The sequence below is a fragment of the Miscanthus floridulus genome, chromosome 18 (assembly GCF_019320115.1).
Source record: "Miscanthus floridulus cultivar M001 chromosome 18, ASM1932011v1, whole genome shotgun sequence".
Taxonomy (NCBI): Eukaryota; Viridiplantae; Streptophyta; class Magnoliopsida; order Poales; family Poaceae; genus Miscanthus; species Miscanthus floridulus.
In genome coordinates this window covers 85171134-85195726 of record NC_089597.1, presented here as the reverse complement: position 1 = coordinate 85195726, position 24593 = coordinate 85171134, and the positions used below count along the sequence as shown (strand labels likewise).

At 47.9% G+C, this 24593-nt stretch overlaps 1 protein-coding gene across 1 annotated transcript; it reads right to left on the bottom strand.

The window, feature by feature from the left end:
* Nucleotides 1-17981: 17981 nt before the first annotated feature.
* Nucleotides 17982-24272, bottom strand: LOC136519497 (ABC transporter C family member 8-like). The gene is made up of 12 exons (XM_066512884.1): nucleotides 24105-24272; nucleotides 21962-23940; nucleotides 21545-21865; nucleotides 21371-21457; nucleotides 20665-21288; nucleotides 20389-20553; nucleotides 20001-20295; nucleotides 19700-19914; nucleotides 19312-19617; nucleotides 19008-19071; nucleotides 18672-18911; nucleotides 17982-18487 (listed from the first exon to the last, which is right to left on the bottom strand). The coding sequence occupies exons 1-12, from the start codon at nucleotides 24154-24156 to the stop codon at nucleotides 18378-18380; spliced, it is 4458 nt and encodes a 1485-aa protein (XP_066368981.1). The 5' UTR covers nucleotides 24157-24272; the 3' UTR covers nucleotides 17982-18377.
* Nucleotides 24273-24593: the final 321 nt, after the last annotated feature.

The following is a 24593-nucleotide window of genomic DNA, read 5'->3' as shown; positions in this document are numbered from 1 at the left end:
TGTAGCTTTATTTACTACTTTGCTAATGACTCCAACACTGAGAACAAGGGAAGATAATAAGGTCTGCTGATGATTTCTGGTAGGATGTCACGTCTACCATATGGAATGTAATGTGTAGGGATGACATGAACTTTTCTGTTGTCCATGTTATATGCGATGATGACTCTTTCCACCCCAACCCCAACAAAGAAAACCAAATTCTATTCTGGGTGAACTATAACCGTTGTGTGGCACGACTCAAAATCAAAGTAACCCATTTGTTTCTTAGTTTTTCCAAACAACTTAAGCATGCTGATAGTATGCTTCAATGTCCATTTATTATTAGTACCATAGTCTTCAAGGATCTAGATCAAAAGCTTGGACATATTGCGACCACTAACAGTACATTGACACAAGTGACCCTGAGCTTGATGGATGTAGCATGAAAAACCACGTGGCCAGTTAGGAATTTTCCTCCATGACTTTTCCTCCATATCCACAGCAAGTATATGACGGTAACCCTTGCAGAACCCAATATAGTGCACACAACCGTTAAGAAACATAGTTGCTAATTTTGACAATGTCCACTCAGCCTCCCCGCCCCATTTAGATTCCTTAAAAATCTATGCTATAGTTTTAGATGAGTAGATGTCCACACCCACACACTGACCATCCTCCTCCATATATTCAAACACATGGGAGTGTGAGGAGGATGTCATATCGAACCCCAATCGAGCCTCACCAATAGAATGGATTCTAGGTGGCAGTACCGTTAACTCCTGGGTTGCCATATTACAGATGGCATAGTGGTATCCATCAGTCCTAAGGCACCAGCATAGGATGAGGACATTACAGCAATCTAAGATAGCTACATTATTCATGGTAAAGGGCAAGAAGGACAATGAGGGGTAAACATCGGTGATGCTGGTGAAGTTTCTTTGGCCATAGATTCCATCATAGAAGAAGCCGGCCACAATCTGGGGCATCAACTTATGGTTGTACGAGATGAGGTGTCTTCAAGAGCGATAGACACATTTGTAGCAGAACAAGGAGCGAGCGGGAAGGCGGCGGATGATCTCATCAAAGATATCGTCCATGTGGCTAGCCAGTGCTTTCCTCTTGTTGAGGGCCTCCTCCATTTCATCGTGTGCATGTAATAGGATAAGAGCTTGCTCAGTAATGAGATCACTGAGCAGGAAAATAATCCAACAAAGATCCATTAGTGAAGTCCACAACTTATACCAAAGTGCAACTTTAACAACCATTAACAATTTTCATAGTACGACCTCATCTAAATTTAGAGTAGCACCACATAGATATATATAACTCAAACTAGAGTAGCAGTTAATGGAGCTATAACCATTACAATTCTAGCTAAATCAAGTCTAACCATCACACTTATAATTAGTACATGAGCTTAGAGCTTCTTCCATAGGAGACAGACAAAGATTAAGAGGACTACAATTACAACAGTTTTGACGAATGAAGAGGGTGGGGCAGTTGTTGGGTTTTGAAAATAGAAGTCATCATCATGAGTTAAGGCTAGATTTGAGTCGGTTCTTAACTTGAAGGCAGCAATTCCTTCTTCATAGGAGTTGTACTTTTTATAACAAGCACCACGAAACCTATGAACTTGTCTATGGTAGTTAGGCCAGGTGTAGTAAACTCCTGGCTCGTAGCCATTGAACACAACATAGAAGGGACGACTCATCTCAAATCTGCACAACCCGAATAGGCTGCCTTAGTTTTCATAAGTAGAATGTCAGTGAACAAGTGGTAGTGATCATCATTGGCATCAATAGCAATATGTGTACCTTAGACATTAATTAGTGGCCTCAGTCATGTGAATGATGGACATAAAGTATTGATTTGCTTTCGATGCCTTCATCTTGTTTGGAACCAAATGGATAACTTGGTTGTCAACAAGGAGAAGACACAAAAAGCAAACATATGAGCTACATCCTAATACATCCAACAGCCATGTAGACATCATTGGCACAGAAATATGGCCTTAGATATGTTACAAGTTCAAAATACCATAAGGACTCACTGGTGGCACTGGAGCATACAAAATAGAAATTTAGAATCAAGCAAGCATAGGACAAAAAATAGTTTAAGGCATAAGCGAAGGACCTATTTGTTTGCCTAGACAGATCTACAAATGACATGCGCTGGTAGAAAACCAACCAGTGCCACCTCCTAGTTCTTTTCATCATCATTGGCCTAACCAGATCTGAAATGCTACAATGTTCTTATATACCTCATGTTCAAGCAAGGATCAAAACAGTGAAGTGAACAGGAAAAGCCAAGAAAGGAGACCTACGAATCGGATCTATCGCCTCTGCCACGGCACACAATGGACATGGATGCTATTGCCACCGTGCTTCACCAGGAAGACCCACCGCCTAGCCTCCAAAAGGAAGCCTGAGCCACCATAGCACACTGGGGATCCTCCGTTGCCATCGCTGGCATCGTCGTCGTAAGTCCAATGGGCATAGATTTGTCTCCACTTGCAGGAGATAGGGATATATCTAATATATAAGTCAACCTATCCACACAGAGAACATATACTACTCCAAAGACATGTCAACATAACTAGGCATCTAGCGCAATGGTGAAGACAGTCTATTCCTTGCTCTGGGTTCTGGGTTCAACTCCTAGGTCTCAAGGTTTTATTGAGTTTGAATTTATTAAACCCCGGGGGCAACAAGTGACACGCAAGCTAAGGGTCCCACAGGTTGGATGGAGATGGAGAAAGGTCCCACAGGTACACGTGACACATAAGCCATCGGGTCCCAAAGGTCGAATGTTCCCATAGGTACATGTGACATGTAAACCATCGGGTCCCAATGGTCAGATGGAAATGGAGAAAGGTGTCGTTTGGTCCCACAAGTCGGATGGAGAAGGGTCCACAAGCACAAGTGGCACACAAGCCGTCGGGTCTCACAGGTCAGATGGACATGGAAAAAGGCCCCACAAGTTCAGGTCCCACAGGTCAGATGGAGAAGGGTCCCACAGGTACACGTCGTATGGAGAAAGGATCGAGCGGAGACTTTTATGACAAACTGCAAGCATCACGGATGAGTAACTGCAGGTCCCATAGGTACATGTCAGATAGAGAAGGTACCGTGTGGAGATCTATGACGAAGCGCCGTCATTACAGATTGAATATTGTTCATCATAGATCAGTAATTAATTCAACGATGAAGCTTGTTCATCATAGTTATGAATAATATCGTCACAGACGAGCAGGAACAGTCACACGAGTGATCTGTGACAAAATCATATGCTATTCTGTGATGTTTTTTATGATGATACCCGATTTCATCATAGATAAGGGGGATTGAGGTTTGTCATGGTGATCTATGATGAAACCAAAATTTTCGTCATAAAAAGCAATTTTTATGACAGTTTTGGATTCGTCATTAAAATTTTTGTCATAGAAGTGGATATTCCTAGTAGTGAGATCACCGTTGTTCACAACCTTGGCACTGCCTCGTCAGTTACAAATCTTTGCTCATCCCCATCCTCTCTCTCTTCATCTTCCCCTGTCTCTACAACCACAACTACTTGACTTAACCTTGCCCCTTTCCCCTCTGCACTTTGCTCCACTCGCATTATACCATGCCACTTCATCGCAATGCGCCACCGCCGATGTCACCCTCCTCAAGCATCAAGTTGATGTAGTTACTTGGGATAGGTGATGTCACTGCAATGACCTACCTCGTGCCCATGAGCCACCCCACCTCCCTTCCCATTGGTATATTTGAGCTGTGTGTGTCAATAGTGTCATCAAGTCAGCCATGGCTGTGGCGTAGCCGTGTGCCACCATACCCACCTACTGGTGACTCCCTTCTCATGAGACACACACCATAGTAGAGCCAGTGATGGGCCAAAAAAATTATAGATGGAGCGAGTTCTAGCGATGAACTAAAACAAAATGCAAGTGGATCAATTCACACCATATTCACACAAATTATAGCTAAAAAGTTACAACCACACAAATTATGAATGAACCATATATTGCAAAATAAAAAATAAGAATGGATTTTTTTAGACTAAAAGTGAGAATGGATGAACCTGTATGAAGATCTAGCTGACTAGTCCTCCTACTCCGCATTTGACTTGGAGAGCTCAGGCTCATCAGGCCGCCCGCCACTGGGCTTTTTTCCTACTTGGCTACTCCGTACGCTCACATCGCCGGCTACGGGCCGTAGTTAGTTCCCGCTCGCCCGTGCACTCGCATAGCCGGTCATAGGCCACAATGGCGATACTCTAGCTTGGTTGCTCTGCATGCTCGGGCCATCGATGGCAGCTTGCTCGCTCTTGCTCAAGAGATGTGCACTAGGGTTCGAGATGCATTGCTGCAGGCCACCTTCTCTTAGTGCTCGGTGCCATGGCGATGGACGCTCAGTTCTCTGCTCAGCAGCCATGGAAAAATGAAGGGGGCAAGGACCAGAGGAAGGAGACGGTGTGGATTGAGCAGCCGATAGGTGGGGTGACTGCCCTACCATGCTGATAGGGTGGCTCTGCCCGGGCTTGGACTCACTACCACATGTGTACACATGAGGCTTTGAACCATTATGGCCAAAGGAAGTCGAAGGGATATGGATTGCACCACAAGTAGCTCCAAAACCTATGAAAAACGTGGGTTTAAGGAGAGTGGGAGTAGCAAGAGAAGAGGAACATGCCCCTTGATACAATCGCTACCGGTTGATCGAGACCTCTACTAATAGACCAACTAACTATTAGCTAGAGGGCTGCTATGTATTAATTCTATTAGTAGGTTTAGAACTGCTAATAGGCGCTAATAGAAGGTTAAGAGACAAATTTATCCTTCGCAGCCCTATCCACTCATCTGCACTCACCTCCGTTCCAAACTTCCAACCCTGATGTAAGTCATTGGCTTTCCTAGAGAGATTTGGGCTGCTACAGAGCATGTTCAGTGGTCCAGAGAGCGATGTTGAGGAAAAGGAAAAAATGAAGGGCCATATAGACAAAATCCATCTGCAACACTCTTTTTAGCCACCCATTAGCAATTTGTTAGCAGTTAAATCTAAACAACCACCTATTAATAATTAGATCATGTTTGGCAGAGCTCCACGAGCTCCATATTCACGAAAAACAACTCCACTCCATTAAATTTTACTCAAATGCTCTAGCTTCATGAAATCTAGATCTGCCAAAGTCACAGATCTAGGACCAGATCCATGGTTTTCATGGAGCTCCTCAAGAGGTGATCCATGAATGTTGGTTTCATAGTTCCTTGTGGAGTTTGGTGGTAATTACCCATCAATACCACTGATTACACACACCACATCCAACATACTGATTTGTTTCTATTATGTCTGTCTTCTTCTCTGCTCAACCGATCAAGAGAAAAAACACCACGCCTCCTGCTCCCGCGCCACCGCATCTAGAGATCCGACGGCCTACTCAGGCGAGCCAGTGATGGCTGGATCAGGTAGATCCAGCCCCCTCCACCTCCCCCACCCCTTCTCTTCCATAGTCATGGTAACACCTAGCTAGGGTTGGGTTTTCGCGGCAACTGTGGGGTCCAGAGCTGTTATGGAAACCAAACAGTTTGGACAAAATTCCCTATTTAGCATCGGAAGATGATACGGTTCCTTATTTAACATTAAAAAATAAAATATTCCCAATATAGCATTGGATTCATTTTTGGTTCTCTATATAGCACTACCGTTATATTTGGCCTCTAACACCATCAACTATGAGTGAAAAAGACCATTTTACCCTGTGTCAGATTCATAAACCTGGGGTCCCTCGGGGACCGGCTTCCACACCAGGGCTCGGCCCAGGAAAACGGCCTTTCTTTCTTCTGGACCGGCCCAAAAGTCTAAAACCAATAGACTAGAGCACTCGCTTCAGGCCCAGGCCACCTTTGGCCCATCTCTCTGACAGGAGCACTAGCTTAGGCTCAGGCTAGCTCTGAATGGCCTCTCCGATCGGAGCACTAGCGTCAGGCCCCGGCTACCTCCGCACGGCCTCCACTCGGAAAGCCTGACCCGAGGACCGCCTCCGACTCTGACCCCGTGTCTCTGACTAGGATTCATAGAAAAACACCACCATCACTATTCTCCGACTGGCGTGCCAGAACCAACTGGGGACCATCCGACCGGGGACGCTCGCTCGGAAAGAACTAGAAGGCGTGCGGAGAAAGGCAAGGCATGGCTCACAAGTCAACACCACTGTACCAGGGACCATACCATGCATGAAGCAGTGCTCTGTAGCCACCCCTGACACAAAGTATTGTAGGGGCCACTAGAAACTCCCATATGGTAAGCCCCCCGCGTGTCTCTGGACATCGATCGCGGTATGGGCTCTAGGATTTGCCTTACCGGGTGAACATAGCACGGCTCCTCACATGCCACTAGACATCGAGAAGTTTCTTGTAGGTACCGACGTCATCCTTCCTGAAGAAGATAGCTCGACCTCCCGTGCACATCCGACATCCTACAGCGACATCGACGGTATTGGGGGGCTTCAACCAGTATCTAGTTTTCATCACCGTAGGTAGCAAGACTTAGAAATATCTGTACTCTCCCCCTCTCACCTATAAAGCCATCCCCTTCATCTCTAAAAGGGGATGCGCTCCCTCCCCCGAAGGGGGGATCAATTTCTTCAAGCTCAGACTCACTAGATCGACAGCAACCCCTTACAACCGCAGCACCACCGAGTTCCGACCACAACCCTTCCAGTTAGAGCCTTCTAAACCTCTTGTATACCCCTCCTTTCTCCTTCTCGTTTATAACCCCACTACAGACTTTGAGCACCTAGGCTTAGGAATAAAGTCGCCGACCGACCCCGACTGGACATAGGGCACGTTGCCTAAACTAGTATAAATCCTATGTCATTGAGTGCTAGGCCACCTCCGATCACAACGTACAGCAAAACTACAAATATTTACTAGTTGGTCACTTTCTGCACCGACAGTTGGCGCCGTCCGTGGGGAAGACGTTGTATGTTCAACACCTTTTGGTCATCGGATGGCCCATTTTTTCGCCACTCCCGCTGTGGCGGGCTCCGACGATACGATTCGTTTCGGCTCGCTGGAGTTCCTCGTAGTCTCGCCCACTGGGATGCGGGTTCCACCCATCTTTGAGCCATTCTAGGCCTTCCGCTTTAGGAGCCTAGACTTCATCGCCGACTGGCTCGATGTACTCCACCTCCACGAGGAGGCTCGCAACTCGGCACCTGTCAGAGGAACGTCCTCCATCGACTCCGGGATGCGCGACTTTGACGGCGCGGCATCTGCGCTTCATTCTGAGCAAACTCTCTGCTCAAACCCCACTATAAGTAATATGCGTGCTACTCACTCTTTATTTGCTATCTCTCACCAGTCACCCCGAGGAAATATACCGCCCACACCACAAACGCCATACGATCGGTTCCCCTACGGCCTTGCGTCCTCCGCGGACGCCTACGCTCGGGGGCTCCGAAGGATGCTAGCACCGTCCCACCTCACGTCCGAGTTTGTGGGAGTAGTGGGCTTCGTTCCTACCATTCCTCACAAACTTCCAGATGATGATGGCGAGACCGATGGTTCAAGCATCGATGACATGGCACCCCGCCACTATTCGCCCTGGGAGTGCGCTATGGCGGACGCTCCATGACAACCGCCGTTGGTTGTGGAGTCTATGCAGACTCACACCCCTACGGACCTACGTGTGGGAGCCCTCGCGTCTATGCAAGCACACACTGAGGAATTACGACAATGATAGCAGAATCAACCATCGTCTGCACCGGCGCCGTAGGTACAGCACGTTGCACCCCACGCGCCTGGCCTGGCGGGTGGCGCCCGGGGTCGCGCTCGTCAAGTTTAGCATGACATCATGAGTGAAGGGAATGATGTCCCACAATTCGCCCAGGCCAGCCAGAATATCGCTGCTGTAGCAATGCTTCTCCATGGTGTTCCTGAGCCCATCGACCCTCAGGAGCAGGCAGTCTACCGGAACCTCCAGGTTCTAGTAGAGGTCGCCGCCATCCAACAGGCAGAAAGCTCTGCATCGTGACTCCGACCCTCGCCCTCTCTCCCCACAGGGGGGACGGGGACGCACCAGCCGAATCAATCCGTTCGCTTGCCGCCATAGCCGGCAGGATCGGCTCGGGGAGTGGCAGCCGTGCCACGGTCCAACCAGGCGCCTGCTCCACACCGACCACACCAGGACGCTCGTAGCATCGATAGCAACCGTCGTCGAGCCCAACATGGTAACGACGTCCGCCATACGGCAGCAGGTGACACTGAAAGGTCCTAATATGGCTAGAGGGGGGTGAATAGCCTATTTAAAAATCTACAAATCAACTAGAGCAATTTGATTAGTATGACAAATAGCGTAATGCAAACTTGCTCTAGCTCTACAAGGGTTGCAAGCCACCTATCCAACAATTCTAGTTGCAATGATTAATTAGGCACCCAAACTTGCTATGTAACTACTCACTAAGAGCTCTCAAACTTGCTACTCTAAAGAGCTCAACTAGATGAATGTAAATAGTAAAGTAAGCTCTCAAATCTAATTATACTAAAGAGCTTGTATCAACTAGTTTGCAAGAATGTAAATAAGTGAGTAGGGTGATTATACCGCCATGTAGGAGATGAACCAATCACAAGATGACGATTAAGCCAATCACTGGGAGAATGCAAATGACAAGAGACAATCAATTTTTCTCCCGAGGTTCACGTGCTTGCCAACACGTTAGTCCCCGTTGTGTCGACCAACACTCGGTGGTTCGGCGGCTAAGAGGTGTTTCACAAACCTTGTCCACATGATTGAACACTGCAAGAACCGACCCATAAGTGAGGTAACTCAATGACAAAAGCAATTTACTAGAGTTACCTTTCGGCACTCCATCGAGGAAGGTACAACTCCCCTTACAATCACTGAAGGCGGCCACGAACAATCACCAACTCATGCCGATCCTCCACCACTGCTCCAACCATCTAGGTGGTGGCAACCACCAAGAGAAACAAGTGAAATCCGTAGCGCAACATGAATACCAAGTGCCTCTAGATGCAATCACTCAAGCAATGCACTTGGATTCTCTCCCAATCTCACAATGATGATGGATCAATGATGGAGATGAGTGGGAGGGCTTTGGCTAAGCTCACAAGGTTGCTATGTCAACGAAAATGTGCAAGAGTTGGAGCTTGAGCCGGCCATGGGGCTTTAAATAGAAGCCCCAACAATTAGAGTCGTTGTACCCCTTCACTGGGCACAACGAGGGCTGACCGGACGCTCCGGTCAGACAGACCGGACGTAGGCCCACAGTGTCCAGTCGCCCGATGGACACCACGCGTCACTACCTTCAAACACTGTTGGTCAGATTTCAACGGCTACAAAGCTGATCGGACGCTCTGGCAAAACTAACCGGACGCTGAAGCCCCAGCGTCTGGTCGTTTCCAGTAAGCTTCCCGAGGCGTATTTCTTCGACTGAACACATCCGGTCCACCTTGACCGGACACAGTCCAGCGTCCGGTGGTTAACCCTAGGCACTGTGCCGTCTTATCAGTTCGACTAGATGCATGCAACCAGCGTCCGGTGCTTTTAGACCCAGCGTCCGGTCAGTTGACTAACGCCAGCGTCTTCGCGGCCAACTCCATTTCAACTCTAACTTCTTCACCCTTGCTCAAATATGCCAACCATCAAGTGTATCACCTTGTGCACATGTGTTAGCATATTTTCACAAATGTTTACAAGGGGTGTTAGCACTCCACTAGATCCTAAATGCATATCCAATGAATTAGAGCGTCTAGTGGCACTTTGATAACCGCATTTCAATACGAGTTACACTCCTCTTAATAGTACGGCTATCTATCCTAAATGTGATCACACTCACTAAGTGTCTTGATCACTAAAACAAAATAGCTCCTACATTTTATACCTTTGCCTTGAGCCTTTTGTTTTTCTCTTTCTTCTTTTCCAAGTTTAAGCATTTGACCATCACCATGCCATCACTATTGTCATGATCATTACCGTTGCTTCATCACTCGGAGTAGTGCTACCTATCTCATAATCATCTTGATAAACTAGGTTAGCACTTAGGGTTTCATCAATTAACTAAAACCAAACTAGAGCTTTCAGACACGGACCCTGGCCAAATCATCGAGGGAAGCGGAGAAACGTGCCCCAGGCGCGATCGTTGGCCAGATGACTGAAGCCCTAGCCCTGAGGGCCTAGGGCCACGGGCCTTTAGCCAGCGCATCCAGAGAGCACTGTTTCCGCAGCATTTCTGGCCTCCCACCAACATCACCAAATACATCAGGGAGACAAACCCAGGCATTTGGCTTGAAGACTTCTGGCTCACCTGTCGAGCCAGAGGGAGTGGATAATAACTTTTTCATCATCCAATATCTTCCCATTTGCGTAGGGGAGCATGTTCAGACATGGCTCAAATTCCTTCCACATGATAGTATCCATGACTGGACAGACCTCAAGAGGGTCTTCGTCGGGAATTTCTAGGGGACGTACGTCCGCCCGGGAAACTCCTAGGACCTCAAGAGCTACCAGCAGGAGCCTAGCGAATCCGTACGGGATTACATCCATAGGTTTTCCCAATGTTGTAACTCCCTCCCTGATATCGTCGACACAAACGTCATCAGCGCTTTCCTCTCCGAGGCAAACTATGAGTCCCTAATCCACAAGCTTGGCTGCCTAAAACCCTACACCACCCGCGATCTACTCGACGTCGCCACCAACCACACCTCTGGCGAGGAGGCAGTTGGAGCAGTCTTCAGCGGAGGTCAAGACAAAGGTAGGCCCAAGTGCGTGAATCTAGACGAAGGCCCCTCCACTCAGAGGGGTAAAAAGAACAGGAAGGATCGGTGCCGGATGGACAACACTGCATTGATCGCCACAGCTGATCGCGCACCTAGGCAGCCCCAACAGGGACTGCCTGACCACTTTAACAAACTCATGGATGTTCCATGCCCCAACCACAATTATCCCATCAACCATCTCTACAAGGACTGCCAGCTCCTCAGGCGCCTGCTGAGGTAGGCCGGCAGGCCAAGGGAAGAAAAAGGCGAGGAGGCAGCGATCGAAGAAGGGGGCGCAGCGGACAAGGATCCAGATGACTGGAGCATGAAGGGATCTGACCAGAAGCCTACGAACTACAACGACGACAACGCTCTCTCCGATGACCTTGGAACGGCTATGTCTCTTCTTCTCTTCCTAAGTTTCAGTCTTACCTTTACTTAGCGAATGCTCCCATAAGAGCACCCTGACCCGAACACTTTTTGGCTCGGGGCGCTTGGGGGGCTCCACTAGGGGGCTCTACTACCCCTTTGTTTTTGTTTTTACCTTAAGAACTCTTTGGGTTTTGTATGAAGAAACTCCTTCCTACCTGAACAAAAGGTTAGTTCGTTCCTTTGTTTTACCTTACGTAACTTTACTTTAGAACATTCCGACTGATCGCACCCCGCCTTTTCCTACGGTTACGACCGACCGAACCTCACGGGCCATGCCCTGGGCTCGCAAAGTTGTGACCTATGGAACAAATAGGCAGGTAAGAGATAGAAAGAAATTTAAAACAAAATTATGCTAAGGGAAAACTAAGGAACGAAAGGGAACAAGCTTCCCCAAACAGAGCGACTCCATCATAAGAACAAAAACCAATTACAGTCATTAAAACACACCACGAAACGTCTTACACGGGGGCTTCCCCATGAACTTAAAACTTCCTACATTTGCTAACTACTATTATATTTTTACATGCTACTGGGCCGACCCAGCGACATCCGACGACGGTGCAACCGACGAAGGCTCGAGCTGCTCACTTCCCAACGATGCGGCATCCGGCTCGGCCAAGACCGGGGCGACATTCACCTCCAATCCGACATCACGCTCTGAGTTTGCAAAAGGATCCGTAAGTCCTCCCCCTCGCTCACTCTTCCTCTCACTAAGGAACCGCCGCAGCGTACAGGCACTCTCGGTGAGAAAGAAGAAGGAAGGAAGAGCGAGGAATCTTCGCTAGAAGAGACCACCAGACCTCCTTGAGTCGATCGAGTCACCCAGGAGATATCAACCAGCCTCTTGAGTCGATCGATTCACTCAGGATAAGCACCTGAGATACAGGTAGGAAGCGAAGGAGCGCCCCATGCGGGCCATGCCGACTCCATCTCGAACGACGAGCATGGGTCCTGGTTGGACATTTCCGACTAAAGCTCTCCGAACCCCGTCTCTCAGGTCATCAAGGTAAGCATGTGTTCATTAACTACAAAACTGTTCACACAAGAGCTAACCCACGATTGACAAGCGTAGGTCTCGGACGGGCGTTTCCGACTGGAGCTCTTCGAACCCCGTCGCTCTAGTCTTCAAGGTAAAACACCATCAAAGCCCCTCTATTTCATTACAAATCATTCATACATCCATACGCGCATTCATCTCATACACCTGAACCCCCCGGGCGGTTAGGGCATGAACCGCCCGGGGGCTCGGGAACTAAGCATCGCACGTGCAGCGAAATGCACCAAAACGCTCCGTGTTGCACCACAAAGCAGTGGCTTGCCTCATTCGACATGAGCAACCAAACAGAGCCAGGGGAGAAAACCGTAGATGAGCACCATGCGGCCTTTGCCCGGTCTGGCAAACCGGGTCATCTCAACCTTCTCGTTCGATCCTGAACCTCTCACCAAGCCCATAGAATCTCCATCGAGGGGAGGCCGTCAGGCCACCCGGGTCGTCTATGGAATGACCTAGGCATCTATCGAGCTGCAGGTAAAGGAGTAGTGGAATGTCATAAGAGGGCATGCCGACCCCGTCACGAACGATGGACCTGGATTCCACTCGATCACACCCGTTAGCGAGCTCACCGAGCTAGTCTTCGAGCCTGAGCGATTGGGACAGGCGATGAAACTCAGCCCCTCTGGTTGTGAGGAACCAGATGGGGTAGCGCAAAAATGACTCACAGCCCCCACGAAGGCCCGACAAGGCTCGGGGGCTTAAATGCCATGGGACCGCGACTCCAAATCCGCGTCGACGGGATAGGCGACATCCGGCTACGGCTTGGGACCGTGACTCCTTAATTCTCGTTGATGGGATAGGCGACATCCGGCTATGGCTTGGGACCACGACTCCTTAATTCGTGTCGACTGGATAGGCGACATCCGGCTACGGCTTGGGACCGCGACTCCTTAACTCGCATAATGACTTTAGACGGCTTCACTAACTAAAACTAACACTTTCGATCCACGGCGAGCACCGACGCCTGGGTCTACTCGTGACTCCACCTTACCCGATCCCACGGCACGCACCGACGCCAAAGATCGAACTCTGTTGCATCTGAAACTAAGTTATTTCTGTTCACGGCGCGCACCGATGCTAGGGCTTGTTTCAAAAATTTAAACTTCCTCGTCCGATCCTCGGTGCGCACCGACGCCGGGATCATTAAGTTCTATCTCAATCCCATCCCCGCGCTTAAAAACACCTCGGCTGCACAACGACGCCATGGTTAAACAAAATTCCGTCTCAAACTAAAAAACATGCATACACGCCTGCTGAGACAACACCCCCAACTGGTTTGGCCCGAACCGCCTGGGGCTCGGGGGCTACACCCACAGGTGCGCTCGCGCGCACTCGCTGGCAAGACAAAAATCCCCCAGACGATTCTGCCCGAATCGTCCGAGGGCTCGGGGGCTCCTGTCGGGTTCATAAACCCGGGGTCCCTCGGGGACCAGCTTCCACGCTAGGGCTCGGCCCAGGAAAACGGCCTTTCTTTCTTCTGGACCGGCCCGAAAGTCTAAAACCAATAGACCGGAGCACTCGCTTCAGGCCCAGGCCGCCTTCGGCCCATCTCTCCGACCGAAGCACTAGCTTAGGCTCAGGCCAGCTCTGAACGGTCTCTCCGATCGGAGCCTAGTGTCAGGCCCCGGCTGCCTCCGCACGACCTCCACTCGGAAAGCCTGACCCGAGGACCGCCTCCGACTCTAACCCCGTGTCTCCGACCGGGATTCATAGAAAAACACCGCCATCACTATTCTCCGACTGGCGTGCCAGAACCGACTGGGGACCATCCGACCGGGGACGCCCGCTTGGAAAGAACCAGAAGGCGTGCGGAGAAAGACAATGCATGGCTCACAAGTCAACACCACTGTACCAGGGACCATACCCTGCACGAAGTAGTGCTCTGCAGCCACCCTGACACAAAGTATTGTAGGGGCCGCTAGAAACTCCCATATGGTAAACCCCACGCGTGTCTCTGGACATCGATCGCGGTATGGGCTCTAGGATTTGTCATACCGGGTGAACATAGCACGGCTCCTCACATGCCACTAGGCATCGAGAAGTATCTTGTAGGTACCGGCGTCATCCTTCCTAAAGAAGATAGCTCGACCTCCCGTGCACATCCGACATCTTATAGCGACATCGACAGTATTGGGGGACTTCAACCATTATCCAGTTTTCATCACCGTAGGCAGCAAGACTTAGAAATATCTGTACTCTCCCCCTCTCACCTGTAAAGCCATTCCTTTCATCTATAAAAGGGGATGCGCTCCCTCCCCCGAAGGGGGGATCGATTTCTTCAAGCTCAGACTCACTAGATCGACACCAACCCCTTACAACCGCAGTACCACCGAGTTCCGACCGCAACCCTTTCGGTCGGAGCCTTCTGAACCTCTTGTATATCTCCTTCTTTCTCCCTCTTGTTTGTAACCCCACTACAGACTTCAAGCACCTGGGCTCAGGAATAAAGTCGTCGACCGACCCTGACTGGACGTAGGGCACGTTGCCTGAACCAGTATAAATCCTGTGTCATTAAGTGCTAGGCCACCTCCGATCACAATGTACAGCAAAACTATAAATATTTATTAGTTGGTCACTTTCTGCACCGACACCATGTTTCACGTGTAGCCACATCAGTGTGTTAACAGTTAAATTTTGTTGCACGGCTTTTTTTACTATATCATTTTCTTACAAAATTAAATATTTTTTGACAACACAATTTTTTTGGACCATGAATATTTTTTAGGAGTACAATTTTTTTGCATAGATTATTTATAACAATTCTGGATGTACGTTTCGTTCAGTAACAAAAAAATGATTGTTATCAACAAAATTGTGAATCGGGGAACTAGGCTTCAGGCTTCAGCGATTCTCGCGTGATTTATTTTGAATCGAGGTGCTTGCTGGGCTCTGTGAGACTGTGACTAAGGTCCTTGTGCTCTAGTTTGGTCGAGCAAGCCGCTGAGCTGGATAAATTTTAGGCATGCCAATTTGGTTGGTTGACTAGGGAGAAATGATGTTTTCCACAGAGCTCTGAACTTGTTCAGTTTGTTTACTCCGCTTTGGTTGGCAGACTGACTGTGTCACCTGGGTCCCCGATCACTATATTTTTTCTGACACTTGATTGAAGGAGCAGGGGACCCGGTTTCTTCAATGTAGATTACTGGGATTCTCGTGCAAGTTAGGGGTCTAATCAAATTATTTGTTTTGGACATTGGAGTCATGATTGCTGTTACTTAACATTTAGACTTCGTCTACTCTATTATTCAGTTTCTAAAACAATTTTGTGGTCTCAAAGTCATGGATACACAAGAATTAATTAAAAATATATACAAATGCCCTAAAACAGTGGCAGTGTTATCGACAGATTAATCAGTGTTTGAGTGTTCCGGACCTCTGGGAGGCAGCGGAGAATACCAACCTCAGCGAGCAACCGGACCGGACTGTGGACGCCGGATGGGAACTTCAGCGCCAAATCAGCCTACACAATGCTGCACACAGGTTCCGTCCCCTTTCGAGGTCACTCCCTGATTTGTAAAACGTGGGCGCCGCTGAGGGTGAAAATTTTACTGTGGCTCGCGTTCTGGAGGCGACACTGGACGAACGATCGCCGGGCAAGACATGGGCTCGAGGCAAGGGAAGAATGTTACCTCTGCGATCAGGCGGCGGAGACGATTGACCATATACTGTGCTGCTGCCCCTTCTCAAGAGAGGTTTGGTTCCATATCTGCCGAGCTCTAGGCCGCCATTGGAGCAGTCTGTCTTTGCGTGGTGGAGACGCCTCAGAGCAAATTGGAATCAACAACACAAGAAGGGTCTCGACTCTCTATTCGCCCTCGTCTCCTAGCAAATCTGGAAGGAGCGGAATGCTCGACGCTTCAGGGAAGCCTCGTCCATGGTAAACGATCTACTGATGGTCATCAAGGCAGAGGCTCTACCCACCGAGATCTCAAAGTTGTAATCCAAAGATGTAGTCCCTAGTGATCCCGGCCTCAGGCCGGTCACTTGTAAAAACTTCTATTCCTTCTTAATACAAAGATACACAACGTTCTTGCGTATTCGAGAAAAAAAAAGTGTTTGAGTGTTACCTGCCACCATAAGTAGAGTACTTATGTTTGGTTCAGTGTTTGTTGCTAAAAACTATACATTGATTGCAAGTTTGCATCCAATATGTTGTTTTGAATTTAAATTTTAGTAACGTTCTTTTTGGAGAAATTGTGCCAAAGAATGCAGGGGGACTATGCAATCACCATGCCGCCTTGGCAAACAGATGATACAGACTGTCTGCTAATGAGCATCTTTTAATTAGTCATCTATACAGAAAAAAAAGGTTGTTACAATTTATTTTCCAATTAATTGGAAGAGGACATATGGCTCCATCCATTGTCCTCTTGGGCTCTGCCATTGCTGTCCTGATGTTCATACAGTTATTTGGCTAGTTGCCTGACATAATAATTGCAACATTGAATTTTTGTTAACTCTAGAGTTATGAACTATTGTTTCTTGGGCATCAGTACATGATTTTGCTTGGTTGTCTATGTAATCTGTGTGCTCTTATACAATTTTTTCATAAACTGGGGAACAGATTGGCAATGTAAATTGCATTTTTTGAAATATACTTTGTGTCCACAGTTTCCACTGGATGGAATGTAGCTAGTAGCTTCAATCTGAGTTTTTTTTTTCTGTATCCCTGTAACCTAAACTATACTTGGGATCTGTTAATTTTTATTATTTTACTGTTTTTTAGGAATCATGAACATACTTGTTACAACTAGAAATGTACATGTAGTAGCTGCTGAAGATATATCCACTTATCTAGTTACTGCACACTTCCCAGTTCCCACAGAACCTAGTGCAGAAAGAAAATTTTGTAGGCAATGAGAAGCAGGGGGGTGCAGCCTACAATACCCTTCAAGAGAAACCGTCACCGAAAATATCTGGCTGCCAAATAAATCTTCATCAGAGCACATATTGTCATATTCTGATTTTTAAGCTTGCAAAGGGAAAAAACATTACAACAATGGTGCATTTCAAGGTACATTTCTTCTTTTGAATTGAAGTATTGCTTATATTATTTCCGATGAGAGATCTCCATGCATGCATTATTTGAAGTTAGTTCACCATCTGTCACTTTAATAGTGTTAAATATTAAGCATCCCAAGCAACTTTAGCTATTAGCAGCCAGAAAAACACTGATTAGAACAACTGGTAGTATTTCTACCACCTAGCGGTTTGGTAGCTTATGGTACAGAAAAAATGGCCGAAATAGAAACAACAAACCGTACATAGACTTATACATTAACTCATTGATTTATGACAAGGCAGTTAATTAGGAAAGGAGAAACCATGGTGCACCACTAATTATAATTTGTGTAAGCGAGGAACATCGCGTGGGTTAGATTGATTGATTGCCATGTATAGGATAAATGTGAACCTATATTAGTAGCCATAGGGTGAGCCAGAGCTACAGGCACTGGCAACGCTAAGCGCATGGGCCTTGGCCCAAACACGGCTTTAAACCTAACCAGCCCACTGACAGTCTGTCTAACAATTTGTCTGACACAATGCCAGTGCCCAGTAGCATCATTTTTAATTCTTAAATCTTGGTGCATGATTTTTGTGTACTTTCCATTTATTGGAATCATCTTAGTATCACTGTTATGCATAAACTGAAGTTTTATTTCTCTCAGCACTGCGCTTTACTCATTTGAGACAGTTTCTTTGTCAGTCATCTAAAAGTTTATCAGTATTGAGTACACACGGTGCATGAAAATAATTCTTGTTGCATGCTTTGGAAATAGATTCTTCCTTGCAAATCAATGACTAGGTACTTCGGTTCTCTTATTCAAAAAGGCTTATATATGAAAAATGCCATTAATCATGCTAGACGTGGATCCTCCATTTCATTTTGCGTTGAATACCATATGTTCAATCAACCAGCTGGAGTTCTCTCCGTCATCAACCCTGACTCCAAAAATTGCTTCCACTACCAAAATTGAATTGCTGTTGATTTCTTATTTACTTCCAGTAACCACATCAATCAAATAATCAAGAGGGCATTCCTTGTATTGTTACAGATTCGATTTGAGAACCCTTGAATCTTTCGATATCTTGATTGAACTGATCATATCTTTTATCATGTCCTGCAACAATGGTAGATCATGTTGAATTTCGCTTGGTATTAGCCCAATACTCAGCCACAAGTTTGGCAAATGCTGATTGTTTGTCTTCCAACAGCTTGGCTGGCGTTTCATATTCTAGAAGCTTCCCTGCACAATTGGAAAATCATCATCATGAATCGTCCATATATATAGACTTATAGAGTAAGCTTGGTGATATACTTCTAAATATATCATATAAGGCATTGATAGTTTATCTGTCATACTGGTAGTCCGAGGAATGAATTAATTTTTTTGCAAATGCTACATGACCGAAATGTTTTGTATAGCATACCGTAGGACAAGACCATGACCCTGTCACTGTCTGTCACAGTTGGTACCCTGTGAGCTATGGTTATAACCGTGCAACTTGAGAACTGCTGCCTGATTACTTTCTGCAGGATTGCATCTGTTGCAGAGTCGATGGATGCCGTCGCCTCATCTAGAACTAGAATTTTGTTCCTGCGGAGGAGAACTCTGCCAAGACAGAAGAGCTGACGCTGTCCAGCACTCCAATTATCGCCATCATCACTCACTGCCACAATTTTATTTTGCATGAACAAACGGAATGTGTTTAATCTCTCTTTAATAAGGTATAAATTGCTTTGGGTATAATTCTATCTTCACGTACCAACTGTATCAAGAAGAGCAGAGGTGCTGCTGATTGCTGTCTTCAGTTGACACTTCTCCAAGGCCTGAAATGGTCATTGCATGTACATGTAGTGCATATCAGAAAACATGAGACTTTTATTGTTCACACGGGCATGTAGCAATATGGTTAAGTATGATTAGATCTTTAAAAATGGCAAGCTTCTACTGCTTTTGGTAACAGAAGGGGTATGTAACATGGCTTTACTAGGAACTGTGTTATGTAAGAATTTGCATTTACACTTTTAAACTTGTTATAGTTTTGGAGTCATAACAGTTTTTCTTACCTCCCATATCTCTTGATCAGAATGCAGGCCAAGGGGATCCAAATTGGTGCGCACGGTTCCCCTGAAAAGTGTAGGTTCTTGAGGGATAATACTTAGTTTAGTTCTTAGATCCTTAAGGCCAATGGAGCAAATATCCAACTTGTCAATAAGTATCTTCCCACCAGCCGGATCAACGAGACGGAACAATGAGCTGATAAGTGTTGATTTCCCACTTCCTGTCCTCCCTACAACCCCAATCTTGTTCCCAGCAGAAAAAGTGCAAGTGATTCCTTTAAGGACAAGCGGTGCATTTGGACGGTATCTTATCTGCTCATTTAGTACAAGACAGCAAGTCAATTTCTCAGAAAGCTTCTATGAGATTGTGGAAAACAATCATCCTATTATTTACCTTCAAATCTTGCAGGTCTATCCTTCCCTCCTGTGGCCATGAAGTTGGAGGTCTATTTTCTGGTATAATGGCCGGTGGCTCCACTGGGAGGTGCATATACTGCTTGATTCGTTCAACAGAGATGATGTAGTTTTCCAAGTAGGAATAGAACCTTGTCAAGAAAACTTGTGCTGAAGTCAACGTCAAAGCATAGGAGAGACAAAGTCCTGCAAAGCCTGAAATAAGATCATATTGGTAACATTTCATCAGTCCAAAGATACCATTGGGAAGGAAGATCTAGTTATAATGGTAATGTGGGTACCTGGAGAAATTGCTCCTGGAGGAACCAGAACAAGGAACAATGCTGCTGTGATTATTGTCAAGGACTGCAGTGCCTCTACTCTTATGAGCACCCACTCTTGTGCTGCAACGGTATGGAAGAACAGTGTCGCATCAGTGTCGATAAGCTGCATGTTGCTGTGGATAAACCTCTCAGTTGCTGCAAATGCCCTGATCGTCACCACACCAAGAATTGATTCTGACGCATAGTTCATTACAGGTGCCTTTGTTGTTCCATTGATTCTTACTAGCTCCCTAGCTGAGGAAACGTAGTACCTCTTCATGTTTTGATTGAAAACTAGGTGTTAGATCAAAAACTCGCTAGATACATTAACTAACTAGAGTTATTTCTTGAAGCAATGTGTACTGACCTGAACATATATCATGGTGATCGTAACTGGGATAGCTACAACCAAGACTTGCCAAGTTACAGTACCCATGACCAGTACTGTGGTAACAACCTCAATACCGCCCGTCGCCACAAAAGCCATGGAGTAAGGTATGTCGAAGTCTAGAATGCTTAAATCTGAAGATGCCTGCACAGGCCAGCATTTGTATTTTAAATTTCTCCTTTTTGAAAAAAGTTATTACTATCTTGTTATGATCTTATTTGTATAAAATGCGGTAAAATAAAATAACATCCATACCCTTGTTAAAATTCTTCCCACTGGTGTTGAGTCAAAAAATGACATGGGAGCCTTGAATACGGAATCCATTAGCCCGCCAAAGAATGCTTTGGAGGCCTTTAGACCCAGATTAGCCGCAAAAAGGCTTCTAAAGTAGGCGAAGCAGCAGCTGAAGATAGAGAGTCCAGAATATGCCCCAACAAGAAGTGCAGCACTGACGCTATCCATCTGAACAGCCACCGCCAACCAATATGTGGATGCGATCTGGAAGCACGTGAAGAGCACCTGAGAAGTACACATGCCAGAGAATTGGAAAGCCGCCTTGGGTACATTTATGTAGTCTTTGTATGGCTTCCATCCCAGGTCACCAGTGCCCTTCTCTTCCTCTTCTGTAAGCTGTATTGCTGCTGAAGGTCCCTTTGCGGTGACTTCGATGTCGCTGGCCTGCCTTATAACCTGCAGTGCACTTGGCACTATGTAATCATCAGACGCTTGTTGCCCTTGATCTTGGTTCTGTTGGCTAGCACTAGTATCTAATGCTGTGATCGAAGACTGGTGAGCAGAAACCAGCTTCTCAAATGCTGTCCCAGATCCCAGAAGTTCAGAATATTTCCCTTGTTGACTAACTTGACCACCTTCCATTACCTGTTGAATAAATTGTAGTCTATGAAATGAGGACCCCTGATATAAAGAATCACAAACAATTGTGTTCAGAGTATCAACTTACCAGAATTCTATCGGTTTCGGTCAGAAATTCAACCTGGTGGGTCACAAGAACAACGGTCTTCTCTGCAAGTGCTGTCATTACACATTCCTGCATGAAACGTTGCCCTTAGAACTGCGTGAAGGAGAAAACATACCATTTTATGGATACTGATCGAGGAGTTTATCTGCAGCTTACATAAAAAAGAACCGCAGCAGTGTGTGCATCAACTGCACTGAATGGGTCATCCAGTAGATAAACATCTGCATCATTGTAGACGGCTCTAGCCAGCTGAATCCTTTGCTTCTGACCTCCACTCATGTTCAGTCCTCTCTGACCAATCTCTGTGAGGTCTCCATGATCAAAATTTTCGATATCCTTGTCCAGAGCACAAGATTTGATTGCCTTATCATACAGTTCCTTGTTGAAAGGCTTCCCGAAGAGTATATTGTCACGAACAGTCCCACTCTGTATCCACGAGGTCTGTGAAACATATGCCACTGAACCAAATACTGCAACCTGCAAAATACAATTTTGTTGTATTCTCAGTTATTATAACATATATGATTGAAATATTTTATAGTGTAAAAAAGCATTCAGCTCCTGGTCACTTACCGATCCTGATATTCTTGGTATCTCCCCAAGTAATGCATACAGGAGTGAAGATTTCCCTGAGCCAACTGGGCCGCATACGGCCACCTTCTCTCCTCTATTTATGCGAAGGTTAACATTCCTCAGTGACAAATCAGCTCCGCTTGCCTTCCAGCTGAAATTTCCATCTTGGACTTGAATTCTGACATCAGAGTTATCTGAAGGTACTCTTTTCACATCCTCCTCTCTGATCTCGTCTTCGAGAAGAAACTTCTCAATTCGATCTAATGACACCTTGTACTGGATCATCATTGTGAGGATCTCAGGAAGGAACCTCACTGGCTCAGCCATTACCCTCAGGGTGGCCAAGACCGTGAAGAGTGTGCTAGCATTCAGGGGAGCACTCCCCATGATGGCCGTAGCTGTGTACATCACAGCAGAGACGACCGTCGGGGACATCCAGTACATGACTGCACCGTAGGCCTTCTTCATCTGGGTCTCCCTCAGCCATTTGAACTCCCTGTCCCTGAGCGACTCGATCATGTGGCGGAACTTGTCTTCCCATGACTGCAGCTTGATGATCTTCATGCTGTTAAGTATCTCGGACGTCGACCGGAGCCTCTCGTCCTGGGCAACCATGAACTTGGCCTGGTACCCTTGCAACATTTTCGCGAATGGCACGTTGAGGAAGCCAAAGATGACAAGGGGGACCAGACCAGGAAGAGCCCCAAGCTTGAGTGCCCAGAAGAGCGTGGCGACTGCGAAGACCAGCTGAAGTGGCGAGCTCCATCCCATGTGCAGCCAGCTGATGGCATCGCCAAGCCGGTACGCATCGACCGCAATGTAGTTGACGATCTCGCCAGTGGAGTGGTTGTTCCTCCCCTGACTGGACAGCCTGAGCTGCTTCCGGAAGATGACCGCCATCAGCGCTGACCGGATGCGCATCCCGGTCCTCCTCGAGTCAAAGAACCAATGCCGCTGCGACAGGGACTCGACGAGCTTGGTGAGCAGCAGGCAGCCGACAAGGGCCAGGCCGACCCGGAGGTCTCGCTCCTCCTGGTTGCTGTACCACACGAACGCGAAGAGCAGCAAGGGGGCAACTGCTACGGACAGCGTTCTCAGGAAGGCGTAGAAGCCGGTGAGCAGGATCTCGCCGAGGAAGCACTTGCACAGGACGAGGGCGAGGCTGTTGCTGCCCACTCTCCGGCGGCTCCTGGCCTTGTCACTCACGTGGCGGCTCCAGGCCTCGGCAAACTTCTGCGATGTGTGGTGCGCGGTGTCCTCATCGGCGATGAGCGGGATGTCGTCGAGGTCCAGCGCCTTGGAGCGGCCGACACGGAGCAGAGGGTTCAGCCACGAGAAGGCAAGCTGGCCGAACAGGCCAGCGCGGTACAGCTCCGAGGTTGGCACGGTCCTGTCTTTGCCGATCAGAGGCTCTGACAAGCCGCTGCAGCCGTCGTTGGATGCGTCCCGGTGGCCCCACGGCAGCTGGGAGCCGACGGCGCAGAGCAGCAGGAGGAGGCTCACCGGCCACGCGATCGTCTCAGCGAGGCCGAGGCTGTGGCCCCCGGCAAGGATCTCTGCATTGTACGCGGTGACCAGCAGCGAGAAGAGCGCCCACCAGAGCACCGCCACGGCCCTCGCCGGCCTCGTCGGCTGGGCGTGCAGCGACGCCGCCAGCGCGATCCAGACCAGGCCCCTGACGAAGTAAGGAACCGCCGCCTTGATGTCGTAGGCGTCCTGGAGAGCCGTGACACCGTACGCCACGGCAGCCGCCACGCAGCACGTGGAGACGACGAGCAGCACCCACCCAGGAGCGCTGCTCCTCCGGCTTGCAGCTGCAGCGCACTGCCGCCGCCTGACGCAGGCGGCCACCAGCGTGGAGACGTACGCGACGAGAAGGACCACATTGACGCAGTCTATGATTGTCCTCTGCACGCACGGGGACGCGACGGTGAGCCGCCCGCCGTCCTCTCCCCCGCAGATCCAAGATGACGACCAGCCTGCCATGCGTGCAACCAAGCAAACAAGCTCGTAATTATCAGCAGGTACGGGAAACCATTGATCCAACCAATAACTACGATCTAGCGACACGGAAGCAAGAAACAGGAAAGGATTTACACGAGCAATTAAAAGGTTCGGCCGTCTCCTCTCCGAGAGTTCTTACCAAGAACGGCCATGGGCGGATCGCCGTTGTCGGCCATTGCGGCCGCTGACATGTAGCGCGCCCGGCAACGAGAGGCCGAGGCGTCTCCTTCTCTGGCCTATTCCTGGACGGACGATGGGGGAGGGGGACGAGACACTAGCAATTAGTTATTAGTTGGCTTTCGCTGCTGTTGGCTTGCGCGCTGTATTATGTTATGCATGGAGGGTGCCACTGGCAGCCACCAACCAGGCAGGGACTGAATGCACTGCAAAACTCGGACTCTTCCGCTGTCACTTTCAGCCGCGCGGAGCCAACGATTGTACTTGCTATTCTTTTGATCTTTTCCATGGAACAACCAGAGACGAAGAAACGGGGTGCGGACGTGTGGGTTTTTTTTTTTTTTGAAACAAAAGACGTGTGGGGTTGTTGTCCTTAGCTGCTTGCCCTCGTGCAGCTAGAGCGGTCCCGGCCTTCATCATTGGTGTGCATGCGTATGGCGTGACGTGGCAC